The following is a 20,576-nucleotide window of genomic DNA, read 5'->3' as shown; positions in this document are numbered from 1 at the left end:
CACTCTGTTGTGGGAGCCTCTCTGGCTCCTAACCTTTAACCTGTCCTGAGTGGACTCTCTGGTGTAGCCTAGCTCACACTGCTGTCATCAAAGGGATTAACTAAGTACCACATACAGTATCACAAGGTGAAAAGAAGTTCAATTACAACCATGACTATACAACACTTTTAAAGCATAATAGGGTTAACATAAAAATTTCCATCACAACCCCAAAGCATAAAGTCTCCTATGAAGCCGGTATTCAATAGCTGAGGCACCAACAGGTTCTAATAAAGGCTAGGGTAAATAAAACAGAGGACAGTGGGATTACCTGTAGCCTAGTACTACCACATTTCACATGGTACATTTCCACAGCATTAATTCCATCATTACAACAACAGATTGAAATCATACACACCTTTTTGGGGCTGCAAGACTTTTAATGTGAAAATTTGGTAAGGGACAATGGCAGAGTGTAGTGGAATTCTGCACTGAAAAGTCCAAGAAGTCCAAAAGGCCAAGATTAGAAAATGAGCCATGGTTGTCTCGGCCACTAAGGCCACTAACATCATAGTCCAATCTGATCAGTCAGGTTTTGCTTTTAGTCGACTAATCGTCGAATCAAGTTGTCTTTTCCCTCATTGATTCATGGTCTCATTTGCTTCTTTTTCTGCTTCAGTGAAACGAGCTAAAACACTTGAATAAACACATTTAATTCTTCAGTTGGCTTTATATAACAATAACAGGCATTCTCCATCCATCCAGGCTTGCATGCACGACATGGGGTGGAGTGTCACAGCACTATGGACAGCACACTTGAGCACCCACTTTGATGTTTGTGTCAAAATGGGCTATATTATTATAAAACAAAGAAATTCTATCTGAAATCAGACGGTCAGCAGCAGTGAGCACCCCCGTCTCCACATTTTGCGATGATTCGGCGGCGAGGTTGGTAGTTGAATCAGACTTCTCCGAATCCAATCAATGAGTCGTCGACTATTTGTGGGGTCGGCCCTATTGACTACTATTGATAATTCATGATATTTTGTATGTTGGGTGAACAACCACTAACAGCTGCAAACACTGCAAAGTGAAGTGTTGATTCTCAGTGAAATCAGCAGTGCAAGTTACATATTAATCATTCATTCTATAAAGCTTTGTTTGATTCAATATTAAAAGTATGGCATAGAATTCTAAAGTGAGGGAAAGTGGAAGTTTTATTCATGCAGTCTGCAGTCTGTTGTTTATCCAAGTGGAGGCCACTTTGATATGTAAAATGTATTCTTCATTTCTTTTTGACTGTGAGACATTCAAGTCTTTGACCCGCACAAACTTCTTTCCAGGACAAACTCCTGGAGGAGATGTGGAAGCAGCAGGACAGTCTAGAGGGTCCTACAGCCACCGTGGCAGAAATCCCCGCTCTGCCCGAGGCCGGCGGTGGATCGGAGGAAAATTCAAAGGACAGCAATCCCCTGCTGGAGCGGCTCCGAGCCCTGGAGGTAAAGTGGATTGCATGGTCCGCTTCTTACCCTTCCCCCCAACTGTTCCCCCATTCCCCCTCTACTTTTCCTGCTTCTCGTGTACTTTCCCATCACCCATGAAATGTCAGATTGATCGATACGTTGTTGTCACATGTTTAATTAAATTATTTCACTTGATATCTACGGAGTTGAATAAGTGACCAGCTCAAGGACAGTCTTTGTGTCTTCCATGTAGAAGATGGATTACAGGGTCGCTGGGGTTGTTGATGTGGTGTTTCTTCTTTCACTCCGACACAGATCAATAAACTAATTATCACATATTTTTTCACTTAGGCAGAGGTCAGAATATTGTGGCCTGTGGACCTTTCCTTAAATTATAGTGTTTTTTCATCAGGCTTCATCAAAACCTTTAGGCGCGCTGCAGAAATCTACTTCAGATTCCTGTGTAATACGTAGCTGTAAATAAGATGTCAAAGAGGATTTCATAGTGTGCATTAGTGTACTGCACAATTCCTCAGTGAGCTGTGTTTAAATCATCTGGGGAATCTGAGATCCGAGATAAAAATAATTCAAAGGCTTCCTGAGGTAAACACGGACTCTTCAAGAACACCCCAACATGAGACATGTGTAACTCATTTATCCACGAGTTTCCGAAGGTCAAAACCGGAAGCCGGTTTTGCACTTCCGGTGGAATTCTATGTTTACGTTTCCATGGTTTCAGTAGTTGTCATAGTTGTTAGAAAGCTGGTGTGATGATCCATGCGTTTAACAGATTTTCAATGAAAAAAACGAAAAATAAATCCATGCATTTACCGTGGCTACTGAAACCATGGAAACGTAAACATACAATTCCACCGGAAGAGCAAAACCGGTTTACGATTTGGCGTTCAGAAAAAGGTGAATATCAGCATGTGAAATCAACAGTATTAGCTTGTTTAAAGGAGACATATTAAGCCTCCTTTCCACAAATGAAAATAGTTCCCAGGTGTCTTAAAGACATGTCTGTGACATGCTTTGGTCAAAATCCCCCAAGGATCAAACATCACAGCTCTTTTCATCCTCTCAAAACAGCCCTGTTCAGAACGGCTGCTTTCAGTGCCTGTCCCTTTAAATGCAACCACTGCTCACAAAACAAGACAAACATCCAAATATATGTCGAAGAGCCTTCAAAAAGTGATATTTCCATAATATGTCCTCTTTAATTAAATAGCTCGTAGCTTTGTGAGGTCAAATAGCTCCCAAAAGATAATTAACCACGATCACACGTCATTATTAGCATTCCAGTCAATGTGGCTTCATGTGAAAATATCAGCAGCACATGTTGATGATAAACAAGCGCAATCAGTGTGTCCTCATGACTCTGTGTGTATCCTCCCAACACCTCAGTAAATGAGAGCCCATCAGGCTGCGCAGTGATCCTGGGGGCAGAGGAGCAGCAGAAGACAAAGGAGTTATTCATATCCGGGAGGTGATAATTAAAATGCTGACAGGGTAGTTAACATTTGGAGTCGGTGTTCCAGTGAATGTACAGTAGCTCTGTCACACCTACAGTGCCCTGCTGAAGAGCTAATAGGACTTACCATCTGCTGAGAGGCCATTGATCACACTGCTATAGTGCTACAAAACAGATTTCACTGCCTCATTCTGCTCGCCCTCACTGCAGGATGTGAAGTTGTTGTTCAAGTCGACTTTATTTAAGGACATGGAGCAGACAACTGTTGAACTAAGTTTTTTTATTTTTATCCTTTCTGATTTTACCTCACTGTCTCAACTGTAACCACAGTCGCCTCTTGTAAGATATTAATATACGAATGAATTGACACTCACCAGGGGTGTGGGACTTAAATCAAACATGTGCGATAACTGAAACAAGTGGTGTTTGTGAGAAAACACTGATCTCCTGCAGTGTGAATGTACAGTACAGTACAATTCTGTTGAATGATGAATGAACAGTTGGCTGGTACAGTGAAAAGCTTAACACAGATTAGTGTTGGATGGTTTAATCCTTCTCTTTTTTTGTTTATTATTCAACTATGAATATCCAGGAATTATATTACAATTAAAATGTAGCTTAGTGGTTTAAGTCAGTGATGCAGACTGATCCTTGAACAACTAAATGAAATTTATGGAGATTTAGTGAAGCCCTGCACAAATCATTGAATAGAATGAATCACATTGTTGGTCTAACCTTATTTCCACAATATGTGTCATACAGTGCATTCATTTCCCTCTTACTCATACTCTATTGAATCTGAACAGAATCAATGTGTCTTACCCCTTTTGAGGATACGATTATCTCCAATGTTCATCACAAACAAACATCCATAAATACACTTGGAAACACTCAGCGTCCTTGTAATTCCAGAAGCTGCCTGAGAATCATTGTGTTTTTAAGTTTTCTTCACGATCAGAGTCATTCAGTGATAGTATTTTGTGCAGCTGTGGATACACAATTAACAAAAAGTGGTAACCACTCACTCAGCATAATTATAATTTGCCATAATGTAAATAAATGTGGGCAACAAAGCAGGTCTAATCTTTCCCACTGTCAGGGTCTGAATTACAGAGGTTATTGTGGGTTCTTCTGACCCGCTCCAAGTGAAGACTCCCCGGTAAAAGAGAACAATTTATATATTTATGTATCTATATCCTGTTCTTACCTGTAACTGTCCCATGTTCATTCACATATAATCTAATGTTAACAAATGGGGGTTGGTGATGAGCAGTGATGCAATGGATGCACTGCTGTAGAATTTTTCAATTTTTTTTTCAATACAGAGTTCATTATTTACCTTTTGATGTACTCATAAAAAGGTTATTTAATAACATTTTCACAATTACATTGACTTACATTACTCTACTTGTATTTCATTTCGGTATTTTCATTTTATGCTACTTTATTCTTCCACAACTCACTTGACTGAGTAGTTTGTTTGTTGTTTTTTTTTTACCTCAGAGGAAAAGTTGACTGAACTTACTTAATAATCCATTACTGTATCCTTCCTGTTTATGTCTCAAAAATTCAATGGAATGGAAGTTCTTAAACTTAACATAAAAAAAAAAAATTAAAATACCTGAAATACCTTCCACATAGAAATGTACAGCATTATGAATATCCCAGACTGCTCTAACAATAAAATCATGCTAAGGTAGGCTATACACATTAGAGGATTTTAATATAAATGAATATTGATATATATTGATGAATTCATATCTTAGCAATATTACATTCAACATGTGGCTTGATGAGAAATACCCTGCACCCTTATACTCTGGATAATTGGGTTTGAGTTCAAGTATTTACTTCCAGCAGTGCTTGCTGAATTACTGGAAATGACTGTAAATTATTTCAGTGATATTTTTGTGATATTTCATTTACTGTGGTGCTTAAGAAAACCCTCATAACTGCTCTGTCAATTGTAATTATCTCTGAGAATTAAGTGCCCACTTAGATAACACCAATTTCCTTGACTGCTTTGTTGACCCTCATGGATAATTCTGAGGGAGTGTACTCTGTGGTTTTCATGCCGCTGCCTCTTCATGCTTTCTGCCTTCATTTTAGGCACACTAGTAATTAAACTTTAACGCTGAACTGAAGAAACATTACACGGTTTTACATTTAGTTCGACTACTTTCCCGTCATTATTCCACACTCGGGTACCTCCCATGTAATCTAGCTTGAAAAATGAAAATAAAATTGCTCTAGGAACCACAAATAAGAGCAAGAAGATAAATTATAAAAAACAGACTGAGCTGGCTGTGGTTCTTGACAGAGGAGAAGTCACTGACTCCTCTCAGCTCCAGTGGAATATGACAGTTAAGCTTAAAACACTGATTGATGTGATGATCCCTGCACATCAACCATGTTAACTGTGAGAAAACAAGGATAAGGGAGCATGGCAGGTTACATCTTAGCAAGGGATTTCTTTTTAACACTCACTTCAACACTTTAATACAGCGTGCAGTTTGAAAAACACATTTTATAAATTAAGATTTGACACCTCAGCCAGGGTTAAAAAATTAGTTTTGTAATCTTGTGCATCATCATGTTTGGGTAGAGTGAGGGTGATAGCGAGCTGCCAGGTGAGGTCTCCGTTGAAAACTGCTCATTCCTCTGATTATCAGCCATTACTGAGATTTTCTGTGGACCTGCTGTGCGGAGGAGGAGTTGCCCACAGCACATGAGAGAAAACAAGGCAGCTCCGTAGCTCAGCTCCTAAGATTTACTGAACTAATCATTTCAGTGGAAAGTCACCTCCTGAGTTCCCAGAATGCTTTTTGTTCCCTGTCGGGCAAAACCACTGTCAGTAATTGAATTATACCTGGGGTACCTCAAGTGAGCCTTGCAGACACACTGAGGATCTGCAGGATGCCTGAAATTTAAAGCATCATTCATTTAGAATCATTTTTCTCCGGTGAACCTGCAAATCCCACAGCGCTGCAGGGAGAGAGTTTCTGGATCTGTCCGGCTGACAACATCTTCAGAAGAGTGTTCCATGTTAGGTTTTCTGATGGAGCCAAAATGATATCTGGGCAGCAGTAATGACTGTAATTCCTCCTGTTTACCTGTCTGTTGTTTGTTTGTGCAGGCGGAGAATTCTGCTCTGTCGATGGAAAACGACAATCAGAGGAAGCAGTACGAACGCTGTCTGGATGAGGTGAGTCCTGGTCTTCTCACTTTCAAAAAAGAAAAAAGAAATGGTTTGCTGCGACCAACTAGGTTTTGTTAAATGAATAGTTTAACATTTTGGCAAATTGACCCATTGCCATAATCCCTATAGTTTTAGGAGTAAGTTTGTTACCTTTAATTGTCAGTGCAAGCTATTTTTAGAACAGTGAAACAGAGCCGTGAGCTGCTCAGAGTTATGCTATGGAGGCTAATGGGATTTCTTGGTTTCCCTCATCAAACTCATCAAATACACAATCCAACAACTCCAAAACGCTCTGGTGGACAAGTTGTGACCTGCACATTCACCACGCTATGAGATAATAACAGAACGTTACCAGACAGAGTTGTTTTAGAGGTAAATTCATTCAGCAAACTGCTGATGCGTGTTCCTGTCAGGGGCAGTTTTTCATCAAGCAGTCTCTGCATTTCCCTCTAAAACAACTCTGTCTCGTAACATTCCATTATTATTTCATAGCGTGGTGAATGTGCAGGTCACAACTTGTCCACCAGAGCGTTTTGGAGTTGTTGGATTGTGTATTTGATGAGAGCCAGTCTAGCTGTTGTCCTCCATTACCCTCCATTATTTATTTATTTTTTTGTTAAGCTATAAGTTGTGACTCCAGCTCCGCACATGAAGGCACAGTGGAGGTTATCTGAAGTGGAGCTGAGTGAGGTAGTTATCTATAATCAATGTGTCACCAGCAGCAGATTCAGGCCAGCGGCTCTGCTCTCAGTGTAGAGCAGCAGCAGCAGCAGCAGCAGCAGCAGCAGCAGCAGCAGCAGCAGCTGTGGGTGTGGACATCTGCAACAACACCTTTTTAGCCTCTTTATAAGACGACCACATTTTCACACATAGCCTTTACCCTGGAACCACAGTTTGTGAAACTTGAACAACTGTATCACTACCAGCGTTGGGCACGCTACTTTAAAAAAAAGTAATTAGTTATAGTTACTAGTTACTTTCCCCAAAAAGTAACTGAGTTATTAACTGAATTACTATATTATACAAGTAACTAATTACCAGGAAAAGTAACTATTGCGTTACTGTTTTATAAAAATGCTCAAATTTATCAAAATACTTGGACTCGACTCGCCCCCCTAACCCTCTAACCACCAACCCAACCTCCCATTTATCTACTGCAGTGGTTCTCAAAGTGGGGTCTGGGGACCCCCAGGGGTCCTTGAGAGGGTTCAAGGGGATCCCCAACTTTTTCTCAAAATTTTACCACATTTTTTTTCGGGATATGTCTTGACATTTTTCCAAAAATTCATGCCACTGGCCCTAATTTGAATGTTGAATGTGAACGTTAATCAGTCTCAGAACAAATATTTGTGTATTTCTGGTGTTTGTTTCAATTTTTTTTTTTTTACATTTTTGTGATGGGACTTCTCGAGTCAAGTAACAGCACATTTTATTGTCAGTAACGGGGGAAACAGTAACTTTTTTGATTACTTTTTTGATTACTCGTTACTGAAAAAAGTAGCGCCGTTAGTAACGCTGTTATTCCCTTCACTGATCACTGCAAACAAGTGCAGCTGCAGCGCTCATCCAGTGTTACTCTACAGACCTGATGTCTGGGTCTGGCTGCTTCAGCAGCTCATCACTCAGCCTCTGTTCTCCTGAACGCACTGGTCTGAATCTACTGCAGATAAAACTCTGACTCTGATAGATAAGAACCTCACACCAGCCTACGTCAAACAACCCCAACTGTCACTTAAACACACTAATAGGATCAATCTTCTCATCTCACTCTAGAAAACAAAGACTTTAAGGTTGGGCCGTGTTCTTTGGTGATCCGGCCTCGGACACTGAGAGCTGACCATCAGCTCCTGCAGCCAGGAGCCTCTCATACACACTCTATTATCTGGAGTGTTAGTGAGGTCCACAGAGGCGAGCCAAGAGAGGGCTGTGTCTCTAATTGAAGCAGACAGACAACAGAGCCCTGGGCGCTTTGAGAGTGAGAGCTCGGCGCTCAGGAGGACAGACTCCTTCCCTCCTCTTTTTCTCCCCGACGACACCCTGATTGTCTCTCCATCTCTTTCCCCCCGTCTCTCCTCCATCTATCTCCAGCCGGCAAGACCGCCGCTCCACTTTATTTATTTATTTTTTTCTTAGCAGCCCTTCACTAATGGGCTTGTTACCATGGAGATTGCTGCCCATGAGAATCTAGCATACATTCTGGCTGAGGACAGAAAAGAGTTTCTGCCGAGGGATTCATTTCTCTTCTGCTGCTTTTTCAGTCTTATTATACACATGAATCGTTTTTGGGGGAAACCATTCAGGAGGCTTCCTGTCATGGTCTGAATGAGCTGAGGCGAGTCGCTTTGATGGATAGATGATAGTTATTATTCCTGTGTCGAGGTATAATGTGTGCTCCTGCTTCAGAAGTCAAAATAAGTAGAGGAGAAAGCTTTTCTGATCGTGCTGTTTCATAGTCAAAAAGCTAAACTGAACTTTTTGTTGAGATGTATAGAAAAGTTAGGTCAGTCCTATCTTAAGGCAAGGAAGGAACTCAGGGACCATAAAAATAGGAACCATAAAAGAAAAAGACCTTTGTTCAGATTTTTTTTATAACACAATTTGGTTTATTTATGTGCTGTGGACAGAGTTGGGTATACTAACTGCAGGCAACCACCATGTGATTTCACTGGGTCTGAGTCGGTGATGCAACATGCTGTCAATTTGTCCTCACAGCATCGTACATGCCTCCAGATTCTCTGTGATGGTGTTCACAGTGGGTCGTTTTTCTCTAAAGTCTGTCTGCATTTCAAAGCTCCACAGATGTTTCCAAAATCCATTTTCAGACTAATGACCAGACTCGTGAATATTTTGACATATGTTTTACTTTCTCTCTTTCAGGTGGCCAACCAGGTGGTCCAGGCCCTGCTCACACAGAAGGTTTGTCTCAGTCAGCCAGAACCTTTGTTGGCTGTATTTGCATTCAGCTCATTGTTAGAGAGTTTCAGCTCAGTTCTAGGTCCAAATGTACAAGTTTGAAGTTTGAAACTGTGGCCAAGTAAGACCACATGTTAACTTCTCTGCTGCTGCTAAAATCAATGAAGCTGCAGTCAGCCAATAATATAAAAACTGACCGAACAAGGTGTAAGACTAAGACTTGACAGACTTTACAACCAACAGTACAAATTTACATAACAATGACTTTTCTTTTTTGTGATCAACTTTTTTATTGAAAAGTGTACAATATACTGTATGTTTTACATCATATACATTGTTTTTCCAACAATGACTTTTCTTAATGACTGCATCAATAATTAGTCAGCAAGATGGAGTAAATAAGGAAAAATAGAAACAAACTAATGCACATAGATTTTGAAAAATCTATTTATAATTTCAATCTAAACTGTATTCATGGTTTGAACTAAATGCTATATTTAATGAGTATTTTCATTACAATCATTGAAATAAATGTATCAATACAACAACAATTGTGTAACATACAGTTACATTTTAACTTCCATCAACAGTTCAGTGAACAATACATAATTGTACTTTGGTGCTTCATAGTTATGTGTCAAATTTAAATTTTTTTAAAAAAAAGTTTAGCATTTGGACTCCATACTGCTGCAGCCATCTGTTGAATGTAATGGAGTAAGGGGATAATGATTCACTAAATAAGAATACTAAATACTTTATTTATTTGCCTTTGTTCTATTTTTCTGATTGATGAAAATGAGCAAATATTTAAACATTCATAAAAAGCCTCTAATGCACCTCAAATAATCAGTCTCAGTTCAAATGAAGAATTAACCATAATAAACGTACCTACTGAATTTTGCTTATCCACAATACAATAATATAACTATATATATAATGTGTATGACTTAACCTGCATGTACTTAGAACTGTTGTATAGTACTGTACACATAGAGTCATTGTTTATGGTGGCTAAGTTATAATGAGTTTGCTCAGCACACACTGATACTCTATTCTTTGTAAATCATTGTTTAATTCATTGTGTTACGATGACAAGATTCACCACAGCAAAAAGCTGGACGACTATTTGTTGCTGTTGCTTTGATGTTGTTTTTTTGCTGTCATGTGTTTCTTGCATAAATACAGCATTGTGTCCCGCAGCTGTTAAATTAGCATCTGATACACGTGTAGTTGGGAAATATCCCCGTAGTCACTGTTGTGTGTCCATTTTTCTCCTCTGTGGGGGTTTCTATAGGACTTGAAAGAGGAGTGTGTGAAGCTGCGGACCCGTGTGTTTGACTTGGAGCAGCAAAACCGCATACTGAGTGTGCTGTTCCAACAACGTGTCAAAATGTCCGCGATTCCTGTCTCCCAGGTAGGAGCACATGGTACAATGGACACAGACGCTGACAGACGTAGCCTGCTCGAAGGCTGTTTGAATTTTACATGAGAGGCGCTCTCCACTTCTAAAGGTTACTAACTTTCAAAAGGACCACAAAGAGAGAGAAATCCACCCAGAATGCAATTCAATTTAAATGGTTAGCTTGTACAGTTTGGCTGTAGGATTCAGAAATGGAAATGGATTCATTTGGGCTTTATATTCTTCTGTTCTTAAATAGTGTAGTTAGTGTCTGGGTGGTTTGCTCCACTGCACTTAAGTGACCCGTCATAAAGCTGTGGCTACAAGGTGACGGAGTCAGAAGTGAGAAAATGTGCTGAACACGTCTCTTTAATTAAGGCGCTCTGAACCGGAGAGTGTCGGGGCGGGGTAACTGCTGCAGACCCTGCTGCTCCTGTTGTATTGTTAGTTCATCATAACAAGTGATTGTTCAGTTTGTGTTTCTTACTGCACTCAGGAGCTTTATAGCTGCTCTGTTCAGTACTTGTTTGTTATAAAACGGTTTCAATTTCCAACAACAGACATATACAGTATATGATGATGTACTGCCAGCAAACAAACTGAAACGTCGTAAGCGCCACACCCAGAAAACTAAACCAAACCTACAGTATTATTAAAGGGATAGCTCAACATTTTGGCAAATTGGCCCATGTATCCCTGTAGTTTTAGGAGTAAGTTTGTTACCTTTAATTGTCGGTGCAAGCTGTTTTTAGATTGGCGGAGCAGAGCCGCGAGCTGCTCAGAGCTACGGAGGCTAATGGGATTTCTTGGTTTCCCTCATCAAACTCATCAAATACACAATCCAACAACTCCAAAACACTCTGGTGGACAAGTTGTGACCTGCACATTCACCACGCTATGAGATAATAACAGAACGTTGAGTTTGATGAGGGAAACCAAGAAATCCCATTAGCCTCTGTAGCGTAGCTCTGAGCAGCTTGCGGCTCTGCTCCGCCGTTTTAAAATATCTTGCACCGACAATTAAAGGTAACGAACCTACTCCTAAAACAATAGGGATTATGGCAATGGGCCAATTTGCCAAAATGTTGAACTATCCCTTTAGGATTGAAAATACAGTAAAAACGAACAGAGACTTGCCCCACTACCCATTGAACAGTTAAAACGCCGATTAGATGTGATGGATGATGGATGGATGTCAAACATGTAGTGCACAACAACAGATAGTGAGTCTTTTTGTATCAATGTGGCTGACATTGTCAGGAGTTTGTAGTAATGACACCGCAGAGAATTATCTCTCAGGTAGGCTGCAGTGTCTTCCTGCTGATTTGTTTTTCTACTTTGTACTCTGATAAACTTTGTGTTAACTTTCCAGATCTGTAACTCCAAAAGTATGAGTATGAAAAAAGCACTTTATCTCTCTCCTTAGGCCGTGAGCGCAATTTCAGTGACTATTAAGCTGAAACTTCATCTTATCAAGACCAGTGGTTGTCAAAGTGTGGCTTCCTGTGGGTTTCAAGCAAAGTGGAATTATTATTATTATCAGTATGCATTATTTTCATTATAGCTCCATCCATAAGTATGTCAGAATGGGGGACTGTTTCAGTCACGGGTGGCAAACACTTTCTGTAATAACACTAAAAGTAAAACTCAATCAGATGGAGGCCTGTGGTCTAATTAGTGTCATCTGAGGTGACAAAGTTTGAGAATCACACTTTTGTCAGTCTGTCCACATCCTCCACACAGCGCACTGAATGCAACTGCTGATACTATATTTCTTGCACATACTGGGAGAGACTCACAATATCACAAGACTATACGTCAAACACTCAAGTTACCCACAAGGCCACTGTGTTAAAGGGGGAAGTTTGGCCAATTCCATTTCTATCCAGCAGCATTAGGCAGATGTATTTCAGCATAAAAGCCCCAGAAACTAACTGTGCTACTGTACCTGCCCAGAACCAAACAGTATTGTGTGCATACTGTTTGGTGATAATGTAATTGTTTCAATTTGAGCTCGTTCTGATGCCCCTCATGTGGCCATAATATAATATAATAATAACGAATGTGGCACTACTGTACCTGGTAGTTTGGGGGTGGAGTGTCCCAGGTGTTTTTAGGGATCTACAGGAGAGAACTACTGAAAAAAAGGAAAATTGTGTTGAAATGAACTCTGTAAAGTTGATCTAGGATCAGAAGTTAGCGTAATAAATGAACTGTACATGTAATTTACCTACACAAAAAGATGAATTCAGTGTTACAGTTACTCTTTAAATTCAGTTTGAGATTTTTCATCTTCAGTATTCTTTCTGTCTCCGGTCTTCACAGCGGTGATGAGCAGTCATACACTCTCCAGTGCCTGCCAACATAGTGGTTATCTATTGCCTGAAAGTTGCAACAAAAATTTGGAGGGCGGTCATTTCTCATGACAGCAGAAGCTCTGGAACGGGGGTTATGGTTGTCAGACATGTCACTGAGACAAGGTTAGGCAATGTCATGAAGTTCATTACATGCTGATGAAACTTCAGGCAAAGAGTCTGTTTGGACACTTAAAGTCAGAGTAATTAGTTTTCAGGGCAGACATGATCATTCTAAAACATCCGGCCGGATGCTGCTGTTACATTTTTCTTTTTATATATATGTAGTTTCTGTTCTCACCAATGCTTTCTAAAGGCCTTTTAATATTTTCATGTAATAACAAACTGCAGTTTTGCACCTTTTCCTTCTCTGTCACAATATAACTGCATGCTGTACAATTTCATTTGCCTCTAAACTGTTGCTGCTATGATTCATATATTGGTTAAGCTTCTTTTGTGAGGTCTGTTGATGTAACCTTGCTGACAGGCTGGATTTGGCTACTTTGGTCAGTGTCAAACTATAATGAGGCAGCAACACTGTCATGTTGCACAGAGCTGCCTGTACAGATACACTTCCTAAATAACAAATCCATGGAGACCAGAAGTACTTTCAAAGTGAGACTGGTGAAGCAGGTCATACATGTAGAGGAGTTCATTTCCAAGCACCAAATATTGATTATTATAGGACAGAGACATTGCATTGATCAGAATATTAAACCTGCTGACAGGTTTTAACTGGTTTAAAGACAGGTTACAGGTAAAGTTGTGGCTGCTCAGAAAAATAGTAAGTCAGCTGGACAGGTCTCCTATGAATAATTAATGGTACCTCTGATGGACACATGATTCTTTCTGCATCTGAGTTGAGTTTTGGGATAAAGCCTTTGCACTGGCTGGTTGTTAGTCCATCTCTACATTTAAAAAGGTGCAAGCTGTAATTGACACAAACGCTGCTTTTTACTGAGCTGCAATCAGGATCTCTTGCTGTTATCATCCCAGCAGGAATTACATGTGCTTGCTGAAGCCAATTACCTCACACTTGAAGCGTGTGCTGTTGAACAGCTACACCTCTGCAGATGCTGCTGCAGTGAGCCACTTGTCCTCATGCCTTCATTCCTGGTAGGTGGCAGGGAGAGTCCTTGGCTGTTGTTTTTTTTTCTTTTTTTTTTGTCTTAGTTTTAGTGCTTTTTAAAATTCTGTATTGCATTGAAAGTCAGCCACTATATTATAACTTTGGGTACTCATAAACACCCCACTCCTCTGTGTGGCGGTCTCAAGGGCGTGGTTGGTTAGGGCCATGTCAGTTGGGGAGTTCCGTGCGTGTGTTGTGGTGTATTTTATGTTGTAGAATAAAGAATTACAATGTGTTAAGCTTGTGCTGACACAGACTTTATTTTGTTCCTCTATCCATTAAAAAATCAATAGACTCAGGGACGCAGGAACTGGAAGTACCAGAATGCTTACTCAATTTGGAATTGGAATTTGGACTCACTCCTGCAGCAGCGCTCCTCAGGTCAAGACATACAGGGGCTGATGTTCTCCAGTGACCACAATGCAACAACAACACTTGCATTCCCGCTCAGGTCTCTCTTGATTCTTGAACAGCTGTGGGAAACAAGATTGTTAATATGTGTGTGAGTGAGTATGTACGCCTACAATCTGGTGACACAAAGATGAGTTTTCAAACCCTGTTAAAGGGATAGTTCAACATTTTTGGCATTATTTTCGAGGTAAATATTCGAGACTGCTTGCTGAAAAACTGCCCCTGTAGGCAACGTGTATCAGCGGTTTTGCATTAATTTACCTCAAAAACAACTCTGTCTCGTAACGTTCTGTTATTATCTCATAGCGTGGTGAATGTGCAGCTCACAACTTGTCCACCAGAGCATTTTGGAGTTGTTGGATTGTATATTTGATGAGTTTGATGAGGGAAACCAAGCAATTCCATTAGCCTCCGTAGCGTAGCTCTGAGCAGCTCGCGGCTCTGCTCCGCCGTTCTAAAAATAGCTTGCACTGACAAATAAAGGTAACAAACCTACTGCTATGACATAGGGATTATGGCAATGGGCCAATTTGCCAAAATGTTGAACTGTCCCTTTAATGCTGTGTCTATTACACCATAACACGTGTCTGTAGAGTGCATAGCAGGCGATCCAGGGTGTGAGTTGCCGGGTTACAGGGTAGATTATAATGTCTGAAGTGATGTTACAGTGAGCAGCACTAACCATGTTTTAGTAAGGGCTTCAATGCAACACGAGTGTATGTAAACATTAACAATGGCATCAACTTTGAACTTGTATTAATCCCTTTCCTCATTCTCAACACAGCAGATACAGTATTTAGATGCATAATTGGTCTTGATCAGAGTACTGGCAGGATCTCAGTCAAAACTTTTCTAAACTGCCCGAGTCCTAATGAAGCGACCCGTCTCCCCTGTGCAGAGTGTCACAATCATTATGCAGAAGACAGTAGAGAAGTCTCTTTGTTTCTAAAGGTCTCTTTGGATTGTCTCAGCGTGGTTCCTCTCCTGGACAAATCTACGCCCCTTATTCAGAGGACTGGATTTTTCATTAAAGACAGAACTGGCCATTAACATAGGAATTTCTGCAAGTATTCATATAGTTTATTCAGTATTTTCTATTTCCAGCCTCGGGGAAATCATGAGGGAAAGTCTATGAAATCCCAGACCAGTTCATTAAGTATGCTGCGAGCCCAGCGGAGCAGGAAATGCTGTCCTTCATCTTTGACCTTTTCTGTAAAGGTCAAACTCGCAGACTCTGCTAAAATGAGGGGTTCAGTGTTTGTAGGAGAAAATTCATGTAACCCTGCAGAGACGCTCAGCTGCTTCTGCTGGGAAGAAGTATGCTACATGCTGACATTGTTCCTCAGGTTGTGATGAAGCTTGGTCTCACAGTTAATTAGCTGCTGGTTTAACACTGTCTATAGAAGTTAAATCTTAAGTGAAAGAATATTCTGCTGTGGTATAACTACATAATTGCTTAATATGAGCATTTCTTATTACGAAAGACCATTAATTAGTCACATCTTGAATTCACACTTCCCTAATCTGAATATTACATACATTTGGATATTTCTGCCTATATTTTGACTGTTTGACCTGCAGTCTGTTTCTCTGCTCCTCTGCTCCTCTTTGCCAAACATTTCAGCCAAGTTTCCTCTGATTAAACGCTCCATCTACTGAGTAAAATAGTTATTGGATCTTTCTCAAGCCAGAAAATAAACTTTATTGTTTTCCACTGGTTCGGTGCGGACGCTAAATTCCAAATCTTAGAAGCTACTTTCAGTGTTTCACTAGGCAAGATGAGTGTTTTCAGCATAAAAAAGTTCAAAATGTTAATAACACAACATTGCTGGCAGCATGACGGGGAAAAAAGGGAAGAAAAAACTTTTATGTGCCAAATACGGAGCCTTTGATTCACTAATGCAGCTTTCCCAGTTGTCCAGGAGGCTACATTAGCTGTGTAAGATAATTATATCGCCCCTGAAGCTTGAATTTTAAGCACAGTTGTTATATTTGTCTCCAGCAAAGTCACAAACAAAAGTTTTGAGAACGGGCTTTGCATGTAAATATCTGATTTCAAAGTATTTAAATTATGGACTTCCTGAGAAAATGACAGATAAACAACAGTTTTATTTGTGCTTATGACAGATGAGTTCATCCACAGGTGATGGGATTTAGGTAAGATTATGGTTCATTACAAGTTGCTGATACACCCTTTATATTCTATCACCTTAAAATAAAGATGCTGTAAACATACCTTTACTTATACAACCTCATGATAGCAGTCAGTCATCAGCCATTCTGCTTAACCCTTTAGCCACCATTGGGTGAGTGCAGGGTACAGGTGACAGTCCATCACAGGGCTGACATATACAGACAAACAACCATGCAGTCACACTCTCACTCATGCCTACAGGCAATGTAGAGTCTCTACTAAAACTGACCTGGACTGTGGCAGGAGGCAGAGGAAAGCTACAGGCACCAGGGGAACACAGTGTCCACACAGAGAATTATTAGAGAAGTATCCTCCTAGACTTTATTTTCTCTTTCCTTTTCCCTGTCCCCTCCAACTCAAGCTGCTTTTCATTACGACTTATTCAAATTACACCATGGTTAAAGGGATACTTCACCCAAAATCAAAAATTCACCAATTTACTCACTGTCATGCCAAGGAAGGGGTTTGAGAACTTTTGGAGTAATGAAAATGCTTTTCGAGTTCCAGGGGGGGTCCGGCTGGCAACAGATTTTTATATAATGGCGGCGGATGGAGTTCACTTTTGAATCGTCCAAAACACACACTATGAAACATCCAGATACCTCCATACTGCTCATCCATACTGACCCAAGTGTCCTGAAGCCGCAACATGAAAAAGTTGGGAGCTACTACTACAACAAGGCTAAAAACAGAGATCAAATAATTTTTTTGCGAACAATTTTTCCATATTGTGGCTTCAGGACACTTGGGTCAATACGGACAAGCAGTATGGAGGTTTGGTTTTTTTTTTGGGGGGGGGGCTTTTTCAAACTTTATTTGGTAGTACAGTTGAGAGAGACAGGAAATGTGGAGGCAGAGAGAGGGGGAATGACATGCAGGAAAGGGTCTCCCCTACACGAGGACTATAGCCTCAACACATGGGGCGCCTGCTTAACCTACTGCGCCACTTTGGATTGTTGATTTGGATGTTTCATAGCGTTTTGATAACTCCGAAAGTTCTCCGAACCCTTTCTTGGCATGACAGTGAGAAGGAAATTGGTGAATTATTGATTTTGGGTGAAGTATCCCTTTAATCTGCACAGGACATTTGGAATTCTAACCACACTTATGGAAACTAAACCTAATTGTATCCAGAAAAACAGATCTTTTGAATACTTTGATCAACAGCTTCCCAATATGCGTTTGGAGTCTTACCTGCACCTCATTTATGCAGAACACATTCAGAGTGCCAGACATGGTGAGACTGAAGGTCATTATTCCTCATAAGCCTCTTTTCTCTAAAGACCCTGCCTGGACCGCTCACCTTTCTCAGTGCCGAGCCAGGCCTCTGAGACCAGATGAACAGCACGATTACTGCAACAGGAGATCACAGCCTTTGTACTTTCCACAAAGTAGGAGCAGAGAGGCCGGAATAAATTAGGCTGTACACTCTGTTACAGCTGCTACAGAGCATTTGAAAAAACTGAAGCACAGGTCATTTTATTGTCCTCATCAGTGCTGGAGAGAGGGAAATGATCAGTGATGGAGGGCTTTTTAATTGGAGACATAACACTGGTTGGGTATCAATTTGCCGGATAACACAGTGGTAATGATGCATGATTTATTGAAATGGAAAATTTGTTTTTCACTGCGAGTTATGCTTGTTAGCTTCCTTAATCACTGTGAAGGCACACCTGTTCCCAGTCAGGTAGACTGACTCTGAGCGAGGTTATGGCAAGGCTGCTCGCAACTCACAGGAGAAAACAAAAGAGAAGGAGAGGGAGAAAGAACAACTCTGTTTTTTTCCAGGAGTTTCCAGACTCTGTGTTTTAGTGAGGGGATGTACAGAAGATATAGACAAGTGGGCACAAACAGAAGAATAAGAAGCAAGAGGGAGACATGTCCATATGCACAGCCACCTGCTCCACACAAGGATCCACCTGTTCCTTCACTCTTCAACATTATAATCACAGTCCCAGTCAACCAGCTATAACTACAGTATGTAATGTTTGATGGTGTTAACAAACAGTATAGTGTTATACATGACATGTAGTGTCATGTATAAGTGTGATCAGATTGAGTCGTATGAGTTTGGAGAGTGTTGTCCTTTTTATAACCTTTTCAAAACCAAAGGCCCTCTTACCTCTAGAGTGTCTAAAGAATATTTTAATAATGTGTTTATCAGTTCTGATGTTAACTGGAAAAGTGAACATGTAACTAGCTAACTGTTTATTATATTAAAGGAGACATATTATGCCCCCTTTCCACAAATTAAAATAGTCCCCAGGTGTCTTAAAGACATGTCTGTGACATGCTTTGGTCAAAATACCCCAAGGATCAAACATCACAGCTCTTTTCATCCTCTCACAACAGAACGGCTGGTTTCAGTGCCTGTCCCTTTAAATGCAAATCAGCCACTGCTTGCCCCGCCCCTTCTACTGGTCCCAGGTTACAGAAGCAATTACAGATTTTTTGGTCAATTCTCACATTTTGGGGGCCAGAAGGCAAGACGAACACCTAAATATATGTTAAAGAGCCTTCAAAAAATTATATTTCCATAATATGTTCCCTTCAACATTAAAGTCAATCAAGGATGTGCTTGTTGGCCTTGATCATAAACACTTTTAAACACTGCTCACAACTAACACATTCACTTTGTATTGTTTCCCTTGGTGCAGCAAAAGTTCAGATAACGTTAATGGATCTGTCCTGCTTTTAGAAGATAGAGATTAAGATAACGTAATTCTGATTCCTCTCGTTTAAATCAGAGACATCATTTTTTAAAAGCTCTTACTTTGGTTTATTTGAGCACAGAGTTTGATGTGTGGGCATCAAGTGCATGTTTCGACCTCCAGGGAAGATGTCCAGTTTAAATGAATCAGCTGGAGTCAGAAATTGTGTTTTTTTTTAGACAACTTTAGTGAACTGGACCTAACGTTATCTTAATAAGCTAACCACTGCCAGTTTATGAAATCTGGAAGTGATGGTTGTTATCTCAGCCTGCAAACATGGAGGGCTGACTCTGTGTGATATTCTGGGGAGAAAATGTGTCTGTGTTATCATTTACAACATAATGCGCAGTGTGAAAATCCTGGCAGATGTAGCAACATAATTAAAGATGGAGTGGGGGGGCGGGGGTGTTGATTAACAAATGTTTAGTTTGATATGGCCGGCCCATTGAGGAGTGCAGACCACAGGGACCCGCCTGATGTACAGACAAGTCCTGACAACGTGTTAATTCATTTCTATGATTAGACTTTTCTTCTTCTCAATAACTCTTTAGACTGTTTAGAACAGCGATGTCGTCTCCCTGTGTCTCTGTGCTAGAGAGGCCCCGGCTGTTAAAAATCTAGTGGCTCTGCGGCGGGGTCGTCTGTCACAATATTATTGTAATTCAGCGGCAGAGCGACACTCTGGAGACCCGGGACTGTGAGATTTTTAAACAGCAGCTGGTGTGTCGTTCCTCAGATAAACTTCAGGGCTGCAGTGAAAGATAAAGGAAAATACATCACAAAGTAAAATGAATTTTCCTCTTTGAAGTGCCTTAAATGGCATTTGATATTGCTGCCATGTGAAGTCATATTGCAGAGTCAATATGTATTTGCTCTTTTTTTAAGTGTGTGAAAAAAATCACCGGCTTTTGCAGGGCAGGGAGATTTACAACACAAATACAATGTACAACACAAACAACCACTTTTGTCTGTCAGTGACATCAGTGTTGTCAGAGTTGTGGTTGCCAACCCAAAACTCAAAGATGGATGACTTTTATCCATTTTTATGTCATATTTTGGTTGTTTTCACGTATATATTTCAACTGAAAGAAAGTTTGAATCGTTCAATGTGTGGATGTGAAGTTATCAGAGAAGAAAGTTGAGTAAATGATGCTTCTCAGAGACGTCCTGTGTCCTGTGTCCTGTGTCAGCTTCTGTGAATCACAGACTTCTAATTCAGCCAGGTCTTCCTTGCAAAAGAAATCTCAAGGAACATCCTGGTAAAAAGAATAAATAAACTTTATCAGTTTGAATCACTTGGTCAGTTTTGTGTGGAGTGGAGGAAACCTCAGTGGATGATTCAGATCCTGGTTA

At 40.4% G+C, this 20,576-nt stretch overlaps 1 protein-coding gene across 7 annotated transcripts in view; it reads left to right on the top strand.

Annotated features, from left to right (window-relative positions):
* Positions 1 to 20,576, top strand: part of LOC146964596 (nck-associated protein 5-like) — a 78,114-nt gene that overhangs the window by 31,809 nt on the left and 25,729 nt on the right. For all 7 annotated transcript variants that reach the window (XR_015034647.1, XR_015034646.1, XM_085765884.1 and 4 more), the window contains 4 exons: positions 1,323 to 1,478; positions 6,050 to 6,118; positions 8,990 to 9,028; positions 10,320 to 10,439. Coding sequence is in view for 5 of the 7 variants with exons in the window: in XM_085765884.1 (XP_085622010.1) it covers positions 1,323 to 1,478; positions 6,050 to 6,118; positions 8,990 to 9,028; positions 10,320 to 10,439 (384 nt within the window). In the remaining 2 variants the exon portion in view is untranslated. The remainder of the gene's footprint in view (positions 1 to 1,322; positions 1,479 to 6,049; positions 6,119 to 8,989; positions 9,029 to 10,319; positions 10,440 to 20,576) is intronic.

Source organism: Trachurus japonicus, chromosome 21 (genome assembly GCF_045865225.1).
Source record: "Trachurus japonicus isolate A0001 chromosome 21, Traja_1.0".
Lineage (NCBI taxonomy): Eukaryota > Metazoa > Chordata > Actinopteri > Carangiformes > Carangidae > Trachurus > Trachurus japonicus.
The sequence above is the reverse complement of the archived record's forward strand: the minus strand, read 5'-3'. Positions and strand labels throughout refer to the sequence as shown.